Here is a 13703-nt window from a genome sequence, read left to right on the forward strand (position 1 = left end):
CCTCAAGAACCTCTAGAGGCACTGACCACTCCAACATCTCAATATCTCATGCCATTCCAGTTGTGTGGCCAGCTTTAAATTCTATTTAATAAATTTCAAACACCCCTCCTGTAAGTCTTATTATACCATAACCCCTCCTGATGTGATAAATGCTTGTACCGATGGCACTTATAAGCTATAAGAAGACTACAGGCTCTTTAGACCTTTTCATTTATCCATTGTACTTCTGTAACCCCCACCCACTGCTTGTGCTCTGCCTCCTTCTCCAATAATCATCATAATGTATTTGAATAGCTCCCAAGACGCATAATTGGCATCAATTTGCCATGTAATGCTATTTGTGCTATTTCATAGTTCACTTCATCACTGCAGCTCTTGCTCAACAGGTGCTTACGTCTACTTGTTCTGCTGTTGCACCATCTCTCCAATTCTGTGTGTATTCTATGGTTAGTACTACGTGGCTCTCCTTTAGTTCTTCATGCTACTTTCTTTGCGTAAAGGTCAAAGACTTAAAACGTTCAACTGGTTGGCTTTTAGTACTGCTCCAGTTCACGTATGCAGTATATTCCCTTTTTGTCTTTCCTCCTTTGTGGGGGAATTTTTTCACATTTTTCTTTTTTTTTTACATTGAGTTTAATGCAGGCATTTAAATAGTTTGCAAGTATTCACAATTTGGCAGATTGGCTAAATATATTGCAGTGGCATAGGAGATTTGCCCAGGAACCATCATGTAGTTACAATGGAAAGCCAGGATTCAAACTCGTGTTTCCACAGCCAAAAATATTTCCACTGTACCATATCTTTCCACTATTTAATCTCTTTTTGAATACTGTGGGTTTTAATAATAACAGTTAAAAAAATGTTCTACTCTTTTGCAATCCCTGTCTTTGGAACCATACAAATGGACCTTCTCCCATACTTGTGTTTGTGAAGAGATGGTTTGTTCCTATGTTTTCAGACAATATTTATCAGAGCACTGAGACTACTCTTTTCAGTTGCTGCAGAATACACCCAAATTATTCCTCCGCTCTGGTTAAATTATATATCTTCTACTGGATTTCCTATCATACCACTTTTCTTTTACAGCAAATCTCTTTTGTTCAGTTGTTTTCTGATATATCTTGGTCTCTCTTTACACACTTCCTAGATGGCTCATTTGGCCGAGCGTAAGCTGACTGATATGTTTCCCTGCAGGGTCAAAACAGCAATTGTGAAGAAAGAAGAAGCTGTGAACAGTTTGCGGAAACAGCACGAGGTAAGAAATTGACTCTTGAATTTGCCAGCAGACTTGTTGAATGCCTCAGATGGGCCAAGTGCTGAAGATATCAGTTTAAAGCTCTATTGTTGTGCAAGCGGCAGACCCAGAAATGAAGGAAATCATGTGTCAGGCTGACTTTGCCTTTGCCCAAGCCTGTCCAAACTTTGAGGCATCATCCAATTGCAAAATCATAGGATTTTTCTATAGCTCTATCTGGCTCTGCACTATGCACAGTGCTGTAAGCCTTGAATTTGATAAAGTAATGCTCTAGTTCCATAGAACCTATTGATATTGCAAGTGGCACAAAACTGCACAATCCAAGACCGTTTTCTTTATTGGCCAAGACATCCAGATAGTTGTGCCTATAAATGATTTCTTTTTTCTTTTTGTTGATGGTATATCTAGGACAACTACAAAAAGTACAGAATAATAACTTTTGAACTTATGAATGGTTAGCATAAAGAGGTAATGGGGATGGCACACTTGGAACAATACATGTGGGGTCAGGCAGAGTAAAAGCAATACAAATGACAAGGAAGTAAAACAGAGCTACAGCAAAAAGACGTGACATGAAGAGGTTTAAACAATGTTTGAAAAGGCTCACAAAAGAAACTAGCTTCATCAGAGACAAAAGCATAATTGCTGGGAGCCAGTGACTGGACAATCTAGGAACCTCAATACATAGACCAGCAAGTATGAACCAGTATTCCAAGTGGCAGACAGATTGATTATGCAAGAATATGAATGGCCTACCTACCCATAATGAAATACTATATTACATGGCCTGCAGTAGTGGCCATGTAGTTTTGGTTAAGTTGCTAAACCCATAGGAAGAGCACTTTTTGGGCGGCTTATAACTTCACTCCCCCTGGACGAATCCTCACCAAACTTTGCAAAATAAAGTATGTGGCCCACTCTGGATTTCTTTGCAAAGTCTGGTGAGGTTTGGTCCAGGGGGGGTCCCAAAATTTCTTTTTTTGCCATAGACTGAATCGAGAAAATACTTTGCTTAGGCCTACAGCCCAAACCGCTGGACGGATTTTCACCAAATGTGCGGCAGGAGTGGCGGCTTGATCCCGAAAGTATATTTTTGTAAAAACAACCAAAAAGTCGGTCTAAAAAAAATGTGTGATATCTATGTCCGCTCCGCGGACACACTTCCCTCTTCGCTCCACGGACAGGTCACCAATTGGCTTAGAGGGCAGCACGCTGATTGGATGGTGAAAAGCGTGAAGTGTGTCAGATTCTTGGAAACGTCCGCCATCTTGGATTCGCGGACATCAGCCGGTGTCCGCGGACATCGCGGTAAAAACATATTAAAAAACACAACATTGCTCTTGACAAACTTATCAAATAATCTCTGGGGTGAGTGATGAGGATGGGATATGGCTGAAAGAAGCAAAAATAAAAGGATGGTTTTTGCCACGAAAGTCCGCGAACAGTCCTATGAAGTTCGGGGACACTTCAGATGTTTGGGGGCAGTTTGGGGATTTTTGTTTTTTTGGCATACAACTATGGCACCACTCAATGAAACCGCATGCGATTTTGCAATTATACTCCTGACCTGATTCCGGATGTGTTTGCAAAGTTTGTTGGGATTCTGTCAAGATGGGGCAAAATTTAGAGGCAGGGGTCTCAAAATAATGTTAAGACTTATAAATGAGGTGCCATTTGACAAATGTACACTTAATTTGGCAAACTGATAAAAGAACTAGATATTAATGTTTTTACGAGGTTTGGTGGGATTTTGTCAAGGGGGCAACATTAGAGGGGGGGTCCAATATAATGTAAAGGCTTATAAATGTGGTGGATTTTGTTTTTTGACAAGTGTTATAATGTAGGTACAAAAAATAGTGATTTACCTTTGGTGACTGAGGTGTAGGCTGTGGCCATGGGCAGTGGCCAGATTGTCCGGGTCATGGAATAAGGTCATGATCTGGACAATCAGGCTATTGGCCTTGACCACGAGGGCCAACACATGGGGCTAAAGTGTCCATGTCCATCTGTGACTGGCTTTGTGGTAATGTTATTCGAAATTGGGGTAGGTTTGAAAGGTAAGAAAAATGTGCTTGTGGTAATGTGGTCATAGGGTTCTCTTCGCCTTCTGCAGGCTGCCATGGGAAGTGAAGAGGGGCCCTGTACGGAACCCCTCCTTCCCTTTCAATGGTTGCCATTTAGGAAGAAAAATCTTTTTTTTTTAGCACCCCGGGTTTCCACTTCGGGAACCTAGGGTGCTAATGGCCTTCATCCCCCATTACAGGGGCTGGAATGGGTGGGGGATAATGGTCCGGAGACCTCGTTATCCACCCTCGCTTCGCTTGGGCTGCCAGGCCGGTATCCACCGTTCCATTGCCATTAGCATAACACAAAATGGAAAAATCGAAATGTTGGAAAATCATATTGAGTCTATGTACTTTACTAAGAAATATAATGTAGATGGAGTCTAAGTTTTTTTTTTAGTTCTATTTTTTAACTGTGAAAGGTGGTTTCTTTGTTTTTGGATGTATTTATTTTTTTGGCAGCAGAGCTTAGAATGAAAGGTAGGGAGGGAAGTGAGGGAAGAGGCACCAAACACTAATATGGAGGGGTAGTTGGGCAGGGGAAAATGTTGTGAGTGTGTTATTTCTAAGCTAGGGGGCAGTGTTTCTCATGCTCCTTGATTACAGCAGTGGTGGTGTCTCTTGGGAAGGAGGGACAACATTAGCTGATTCCATTTTGAGATAAATAGCAGTTTTGCTAAAAGTATGTACTGTGTACTAGATTGTTAATGGATGAGTAGGAATAGGTTTTGGAGCAGTGCATGGGAAATTTTGAAGTTGAAAGTTCCTAGATCAGTAGAAAATGCAGTTCCGAACTGTCCGCGAAGCACAGATCTTATCTATAAGTGCGGACGGGTTCTCGGACACGTCATCATGCCGCGCGTCAGCATATGGTCACGTTGCACTGTCCGGAAGGTCTGCAATGAAGTCAAATGTTCGTAAGCGTTCTGGTTAAGTTGCACTAAAGAAAACCAATGAAATTCACTGAAAACCTTTGTTAAAGGGACATTATGGTTAAGCTGGACTCATAAAAACCTATGAAATTCAATTGAAAAGCTTTAAGGGTACATTATGGTTAAGTTGCGCTACTAAAAACCTATGAAATTCAGTGAAAAAACTTTGTTAAAGGGACGTTATGTTTCCAAGTAAAACCGAAAAACCCCTGAAATTTGCCAGTTATGGCAAGCTAAGCAACCATAATCTGCGCCATCACCGTGCACTGCTAAGACTAACACCCAGGACATCAAAGATGACATCACGCCTGGCTCTTTTTTCCTTTACTGATATATCTAGGCAAGTAACAGTCAGGAACAAAAAATGCACAAGTGCACACAAAGTACTATATTTGTAGACTTCTACTTCAAAAATGTTCTTGCAGTAATTCACTTAGGGTCCACTCACAGCATATGAAACATATACATAGGGGAAAACATAGACTTGGAAGACAGCAATGCTTTCTATTTATGAAGATGATTAGTAAGGTTATCAACACTTTTTTATAGGTCTGCTGTTTTTTTATTACTGTACTTTCCCTGGATATGCTCATATTTGTACGCATTGCACTTACACCAGTTTCCTTAGGGTCTAGTCACAATATGTGATAGTTATACATAGGGAAGTAGTAGCTTTGAAGCAGAGCAATCATTTCTGTGCATGAAGATAATCAGGTTATGAAGATTGTCGGGTAATACCGCTGTTTTGTTGTTTACTTCACTTTCCCTGTATATGCTCATACTTGTATGTGTTGTCTGTTTTGTGTGCAATAATGCAATCATGTAGTAAGTGGGTTTTATTAGGTACTTATTAAATGTTTCACAGTATTCAAAACTCTAATAAGAGAGCATTTATAATTTTAGTATTTAACATGGTAAGATTATTGATATTGCATCTCCATCATGTCTGCTGCACACTATGCCTATGTTGCTACATGTGTACCTTAGTATATTGGAAAGAAACTTCATAATACAATGCTATTTGGATTAATGCATTGCTTAATGATCCTTGACACTTTTTTTTATTAACATTACAATAAGAATCCCTTGTACAGACTTTTCATAAAAAGTAAATGCACAGGTGATGTCATCAATGACATTTGTGATGTCATCTTTGATGTACTGGGTGTTAGTCTTAGCAGTGCACGGTGGTGGCGTGAGTTATGGTTGCTTAGCTTACCATAACTGGTGAATTTCAGGGGGTTTACGGTTTTACTTGGAACCATAACGTCCCTTTAACAAAGTTTTTCACTGAGTGTGTATATATATATATATATATATGTTTTTTTTTTGTTTTTTTTAATTATTAAAGGGCTGTGCGGAAACTGCCTTAACACCGATGTCAAGGCTTACCCTATTGTTAAATCCAAACCAAAATCAACAATAAACATAAAATAAGATCACCATTAAAACCAATATTTCTGCAGCCTTAACTTTTTTTTAGATCGTTGTCAATGTATTTAATATATTGTGTAATATGATGTAATTTAATATTAAATGATGTGATTGGGGGTGTGTTTCAAAGTAATCTAGTATTCAGTGTGATTTTCGGTTTATGTTTTGAGGTTATTTCATGTAGTGTGTGATTGTGGGTGCATGCTTTGAGGTCATTTTAAATCAGATGTACATTTATTTACATTGCAGTGCATTTTAGGCTGTATTGAATGTTTGTGTTGGTGTACATTGTAAAGATATACTGGTGCTGATGTTATTTTTTTTTTACTTATTGAAGAGCGTTAGTTAAAGTTCCAACAACTTTGGTCTTTGTGTTTGTTTGTGTTTTGTTGGTTTTAGTTTATATAGCACTGTTAATGTTGGATTTATATTTACTAATTGGGTAACCCTCTCAATTTAAGTTGTACCATGTAGGCATTCTTCTCCACACTTTGTGTATTTGGATGATTTTAATTGTATTTCCCAAGAAGACCACAAACTGCCCAATGTATGAGCTATACTATGTACTATGTACACATTTTTCCCCACACTTCCCTCTGTAATAGTAAAGCTGAGGATGTCCGCAATTTTATATTTCCTAGATGAGCTACACCATTAAGCCATTACACTGCACAACTTGATCCGTGCAATGTACACATTATGTTCCACACTAATTTTAATTATTATAAGCGAGGATATTGTTGTGCTCAATTTATTTCCTAAGTAAGCAATAACTTTACATGTGGAACCATCATTTGAGCTGTACCATGTAGTCATTTTGATCACTAATTCTTTGAATTATTATGTATCACTTAGTCATGTTTGTATACTATCATTTTATAAAATCTATTTACTTGGGTATCATTTTGTTTTACCTACGGTTGAATGGCTTATTTAAGCAACATATAATGTAGGCATTGTTTACGTTTCAGGGGAGCCTTTCTTTACTATGTTAACAAAATTGCATAGCATTACTTCCTTATGTCGACCATAGAGTGATCACGGTGTGAGTGACCATGATAGTATGTAATTGCTTGTGTATTATAATTAGACATTTTGAGTTTATTTACTCCACTACTGTGGAGTTTCGTAATTGGGCCAATACAATTAACATTAAGTAATGAGCTGGATTGGCTATGTTAATTGTTTTACGGCATTTGAGGGTAGTTGTTTAAAATAATTGTATTGATATATGGATTAGTACTGTACTTCTATTAATGTACTGCTGTTGTATATGTTTACACAAAAAACCTTGATTGAGGTATGCAGAATGGATTCCAATTGAGTAGTTTATATTGGTTGCAGGAAGTTGCAATGTTAAAAATGGTCAGTAACAATTAATCTGGAACTTGCTCTCAGCCAGAAAACACATGTTGATGAAATTGACCAGTGACAAGGACCCAAGTTGGACCTGGGAGGATCGATCTGAGAGGAAAGAGGTCAGCCAGGCCAGAGCATGATCAGTGATACCCACGTTTTCACGAAGACGGTTGAGCAGGATGGTATGGTTGACCGCGTCGAAGGCAGAAGAGATCAGGGAGGATGAGGGCAGAGGGAATGTTAGAGTCCAGGTTGGAGAGCAGATCTTCACAGATGTTCATGAGAGCAGTTTATGTACTTCTGACAGCTCTGAAGCCAGACTGGTGATCATGGAGACAGCCAACAGAATTGGAATGAAAGAAGTCCTCCATTTCCTCTCAGCCGCCCTACATTTACATTTAAGTGTAGCTAGGTCAGAGTCATACCAGGAATTGCACTTGGCTTTTGACTTCAAACAGATCCTCATGACAGGGGCAAGAGCATCAAGCGTATCAGAAGTTGAAGGGTAGATCAGAGACAGGGCTGTGTCAGGATGTGAGACAGCCAAAGGTGGAGGGGGGGGGGAAGAAAGTGGTGGCAAAAGCCTCAACTGACACACGCTTCATGGGCCGGATGTGCGAGAAGGTAGGTGGCAGTGTTGAGGTAGGCTTGGCTTGGGGGGGGGGAAGAGTGGGAGAGATGAGATCAGAGGAGGGAGTGATCACTCCAGGAGAGAGGAGTAGTCAGAGGGATGGAGAGGGGGAGGTCAGAGGAGATCGAGACATCGAGTGAGTGCCCTGCAGAGTGAGTCGGGCCAGAAGGGAGGATGGAAAGGGAGAGGGAGTCGCAGAGGTCACGGAAGAGTACAGGGGAGGAGCAAGGAGAGTCTAAATGTATATTGAGGTCACAGAGGAGGAGGAATTGAGTGGTAGAGGCTAGGAGGGAGGGGGAGAGGTCTGCCCACTTAGGGAAATTAGGTGATTTGACCAGGAGGCCAGTAGATGGTAACCACAGTAAAAGAATGGGTAGGAGAGAGAGAGAGAAAGCCTACAGACAAGGCATTCAAAAGAGGAGTAGGTCTGAGTGGGAATGATGGTGGTGGGAATCCACTCAGGAAAGATCAGGGCTACCCCCCCCACCTGACAGGGAGGATCTGGGTGCTGAGAGGATCTTGCAGCCATCAGGGAGGAGAGTGTCAAAGTTCGTGACAGAGCGGCCGTGAACCATATCTCAGTAAGACCAAGGACATCAAGGTCTAGCTCTTAAAGGAGGTGGCAGATGTCAGGGAAGTGTTTGCCAGCAGAGCAAGAGTTGAGAGTGGCAATATGAAGAAGGTTGCCTGCCTTAAAGACCTTCCGGGGAGGGGTACAGATCAGAGGTACGCCCTGTGGAGGAGAAAGAGCCCTAGGAGGGGCAGAGGAGGAGGAGGAGGAGGAGAGAGAGAGATGGCAAGGTAGCCAAGGGCGGAAAGGAGGGGACAGCAGGAGATGAGGAAATTGATGAGGCGAGGGAAGCGCCCATCAAAGAGGAGGAGTTTAGCCTGAGGGCCTTGGACCATGATGGTGCCATTTAGGTATACATTAATTATGACTTTAGAGGAGTCGACGGAAGCCATGAGAACTTTGCAGCGAGTGCCACCATTAATGGGAGAGGAGGAGATAGGGCAGAGCACAGAGACCATATGAAAAGTCCATAGATCTGGCGAAGGAACGACAAAGGATGTCGGTGAGGGTCTGTCTGGCGGAAGCATTGGAGTAGGTGTCAGCGATAGGAAGACCAGGATTAGAGACCAAGATATCCTTTTTGAACTTCTTCCTACCAGACTTGGTGAGAAGGGAAGGATAGTCAATGCAGAAGCAGTTGGAAAAGATAGGAGAAACAAAAAGCACCATTGGAGTGGAAGCGAGGAGAGGCTGGAGGTACTGGGGGGGGGGGCTAAGGAGGTAGGTGTGGGACAAAGGAGAATTGTGAGGTCACTGGGCTGGCAAGTTACAGAGAAGAAACAGTATACAAGCAAAATACAGAGAATTTCACAATGGGCAACAAGATTTGACTTTTTAGCACAACGCAAAAACAGCAAGATTTGACTTTTCAATCTTGGAATCGGATGTTAACAAAGGGTTTTAGGAAGCACTGCGCATCAGAATGACAACATGGGAGTAACGAGCAGAAAGAACAGTGATAGTCAAAGGCGGTAGGAGTGAGTCCATAAGGAGGGAACTTACCCATAGTTCTGGAGGAGGCAAAGTCAAGGCAGTCCGGATTTCTTAGAGGAGTGAGGTGGCAGCAACATTGTGGTTAAGGTGCAGGGAGGACCCCAATTAGCATTCCGGAAGCAGACAGGGGCCTTAGAAGAGGGCCCTTGCGGAGAGGGGCGGCTGAAGCCTGCCAGTCCCTGATTGGATGGAAGAAAACACTCAGAAACCAATGGGAGTGCAGCACAGGGAGAGGTGGTTCAGCACAGCCTGCCTACAGAACAAAGAAAACCACGGTGGCCATCTTGGAAGGGCCAAAAAACAGTCAAATAAGCAGGCAATAGTGGGAAAAAACTTGTGCTTTCAAAATAGCAAGGCAGCTCCAGGTATTAAAAAGCTCAAAAAAATGGCAGCATGATTAAAATGCCAAATAAAAGTCCTTTCCAACAATTTTAAGCAAATTTTTTCTTTTTCTTTTTTTTCCAATTTCGCTTTTTCAGGTTCAATAATTCCCCTGGAGGTGCAGTAATGCACAGAAAGTGCACCTACATAATGGTTACACACAGATGAACAAGGGTCAGGCAAGGGCAGTTCAGAGCAGTGCACATCCGCTGGTTGGTCCGCCAGCTGGCGGCTATCATGAAAAAACCCACACGGCCCATAATGCAATGAACACCATGAAGTTAGTTGCAACGGATGATTGAAAACTGCACAGCTTGTTATAATAAGCCTAGGTGCTTCTCGCTGTCGTGCCTTCTGCAGGGTTCCGTGCTGCTATGGGAGCCTGTCAAAGATGAGGAATCTGTGGAAGGGTGGAATGCATATCTCTGAAGGATTAATCTGCAACCTGTGGCTCTCTTGATGTTTTGTACTATGCCTCAAATAGCCTCTCACTATTGACGGTTAGCAAGCGCTCACTGAAGTTCTAGTCCAAACATCTGGAGAGATTAAAGTTGCAGAGCCCTGGATTAATCCTTCGTCCTACAGACTATCATTGCCTGGGAGTTCTTGCAGGCCCCTCCTTCAATGGCCGCAAGGAGGTCCAGCACATAGCGGTTCTGCAACGTCATCAGGCGGATGGTGCACATCTTCATCTTGGTCGCATTGAGGCCTTGTTCAGTGTTACTGGCAAGCTGAATCACTTCCCAACGCACGATCTGAAGCCATTTGGCATTTGCAGCTGTTTGCACTCCTGGCAACAATAACGATGCAAATAAAGCTTCTTCCTTACTGTATAGTCTATATTGATCTGGTATTTCTTTGAGTAACTGTGAGGAATCTTGGGGCAGATCGATGACCCTTCTCCTTCTCTGCAATTTTTCTTTTTTCCCCTTTTCTGGCAGGATAGAGAATATATGCCGCTGTGACAGCACTTTTGTGGGGACATTGGACACCGGTGTTGGGGCAGACATGCCACCTTGTCCCACTATCAAGTGTTGTTCAGGGACCACCAGTTGTGCTGAGTGCAACAAGGCCACCAAGCATGTGCTCCTCCATAGCCGCACAACCATTAGTTATCCATCACAGCTGCTGTCCTTTCTTGAGGTCTGGGATGTATAATATCTTATTGCACCTGCTGTTGGACCCCACAAAGACACTCCTTCATTGTAAAAACACAGTACATATTCTTCCCGCTTTTGCACGTTGACTGGTCTTTCCATATTCTCAATCCACATGATTTTCGCCACATGCTCATTCCTGTACTCACTGCATACAGCATTACTTTTTGGATTACTTCATCTCTGAATCCTAGGAGTTATCCTGCCGTGCAGCTCCTTGTAGTTTCTTGCCATCTGTTTGCCACAAATCCTACACCAACCCGCTTCAAATAACGTCTCTGTAAACACTGTGTATTTCTGGGGTTTCGAGCACACTGCTACTCGTCCAGGTCAATCATCACAAATTGTACGCTTTGTTCTTGGGAAGTGCTTTGCAGCCTGCATAATGTTAGATGGACAAAACATTGGCCTTCCTAGAGCAGAATTTCTTGTGAAATTATTGGCTTAGGGTCCCCCGACGCATGTGGGATAAAGGATCAAATATAGCACCCTCAATCACCCCTCTTTTTGCCCACTGAAAGCATGTCTGTGTACCAACTATTACTTCTGGATGGGGCGCATCTTCTATGACATCTAGGCCTAAGCCTCTTTACTTCACATTTACCTCTTTTTATCCATCTTCTGAAGCATTTCAAAGCAATAACGTGTGAAAAATCCAACCTTGCAGTAATGTTAGAAAACAGAATAGGCGAAATTAATGGCATGACGAAAACAGTGAACCTGCTAATTTTCTCTCTGGTATCATTTGTGTACGTGAAAGATGTATTTATTTTTTAATTTCTCCATGCAATGTAGGCATACTATGACGTTGGGGTATAATGAGCATGCCGTGGCATAAAAATTGGTAATATTAGTGATGTTATTAACACTCCTCTGCCCCTCCCTTTTATATGACCTCCCCATATAAAACTACCTCCCAAATAAACCCCCAATGTAAACCTTGATAGAGCAAATACACCACCAATACAATGCATGACACACATGTAGGTGGGCGAAAATGTAGTATCCATTAAATGATTAGCTTGGAATTTGGCTTTCTTCCAAAGAAATGTATGAGTGGTAATTTATTACACACAAGAAGAAAAAATAAAATAAAAGGAAGAGAAAGAGAGAGAAAGTGCAAACGTGCTTGGCAGCGTTTATAATCAAAACATGAAAATACTAGTGCCAAAGGCCATGAACAGTTTTGCTTTAAAATATGTACACACAGTACTTTATATTATACAATCACTGTATATGACAAAAATCGAGCAATTCCTCAATCTGTGCCGGGGGTGCATCATTGGGTGCTTTGCAGATGTCCAAAAGATGTATCCAATACTGCAGCTCCCTTACTTTTACCACCAGGGGAGTTGCATAGACAACAGTAAATGAAATGGACCATTGTAGCTAGGCTCGCTCCACTGACGTACAAAATTCCTAAAGTAAACTAGGCACCGGGGAGCAACTGAAGCAGTGGGGAAGTCAATGAGGAAGCTGCAGCGTGGTTGTGTCTTCGGATCGTGGAGGTGCAATCTGTTGAGAGATGAATTGTATTGCTTTTGTTAAGGCAGACAAAGTAGGCCCTGAATTCATCGCCTTGAACGGACACAGCCCTGTGAGAATCTGATGCTTTCCTTACAGGAGATACAGGCGTATGTATGCACCGCCCAGTCACCAACTCATGGGTGATAAATGATGATCCTTACAGGGCTGCGTGTGTATGCTAAACAGTGCCAGGGGCAAAGAGCACACCCAATTCTTCTGTAATGTGGTGCACAGTTTAGATAGCTTCCACTTGTACAGGCCGTTGACCCTCTCTATGACCCTGTTGACCTCTGGGAGTGCCGTTGTTGGATCTTAACACATCACACACTCCCCATCGAGGGAAACCCTCCCTGACCAAGGACCTGCATCCACCCATTGGGAGAAGGGGAACACAGCCACTATTAGATAACAATACCCATTTCACCTTTCCCCCATGTCTGCATAATCTATATGCAGCTTGCGGAACGGCCCAGTAGGGTGGGGTAAAGTGCCTCAGATTGTTCTTAAAGTGTGGCCAGTACTGTAAAATGGACATGCAGTATATTCATTTTAGACAGTAACTCCTGCAGATTGGGGGTGAACCAGTCCTCCTGCAAATCTGCAGCAATATGATTCTTTGACACATGTATCGGATGTTGCCTCTGGCCGGAAACGACCAGTAGATATTCCTGCGGCATGACCACTTTGCCGGCCATTTCCTGCCACCACAACAAATATGTCGGGGACTGTTTACAGGCTCTTTTCACCCACACATCCATTTCCTCCTTGGAGGTCCGTCCCTGTAGTTCGATAATTTGAACAAGTGGTAGTGAATTGTAAGATTCAGATAGTTGAGGTCGACCATGTGCTACCACTGGGTATTCTGAAGCATTAGAATACCAGTGAATGGCCACAGAGTGATATGCAGCTTGTTTAGCCGCCGTGTCCACAGTGGTGTTACTGAGTGGGACCTCGTCAGTGTCATTTGTATGGACAGTGCATTTTACCAGCGCCACCACGTAAGTCTGCAAAAGTACATTTATCAGTTGGTCTAGTAATACACCATGCTGAACTGGGGACATGTCAACCCTCCTAAACCCCCTGCTCTTCCACTGGGCTAGTCCAGAATGCACCGTGGTGGGGATGTAGGCAGAATATAAATATACAGTTGCATGACATCCCTGGGGTGCTAGGATCGCCTCATTGAGCGTGATAAGCTCTGCTGCTTGGGTCGAATAATGCACAATTTCATATTCTCTTTCCACAACGAATACTACTGCCGCACCCGTGTGCCTCAGGCCAGTTCCCTAGTCAATAGTTGCTGACCCTTCAACGAAAAGGACTCCTCCCTCTCTGGTGGGCTGTTTACTTTAGGAATGTCCTCCTCTCCCTCAAAGGTCACACAATCATGCATGGCAAGG

At 42.7% G+C, this 13703-nt stretch overlaps 1 protein-coding gene across 3 annotated transcripts in view; it reads left to right on the forward strand.

The window, feature by feature from the left end:
* The window catches only part of CEP131 (centrosomal protein 131), a 1227592-nt gene that overhangs the window by 1184095 nt on the left and 29794 nt on the right, over window positions 1–13703 (forward strand). For all 3 annotated transcript variants that reach the window (XM_069655164.1, XM_069655163.1, XM_069655162.1), the window contains one exon: window positions 1195–1255. In XM_069655164.1, coding sequence (XP_069511265.1) covers window positions 1195–1255 — 61 coding nt within the window. The remainder of the gene's footprint in view (window positions 1–1194; window positions 1256–13703) is intronic.

This window comes from Ambystoma mexicanum, chromosome 3q, assembly GCF_040938575.1.
Source record: "Ambystoma mexicanum isolate Mex_15411 chromosome 3q, UKY_AmexF1_1, whole genome shotgun sequence".
Taxonomy (NCBI): Eukaryota; Metazoa; Chordata; class Amphibia; order Caudata; family Ambystomatidae; genus Ambystoma; species Ambystoma mexicanum.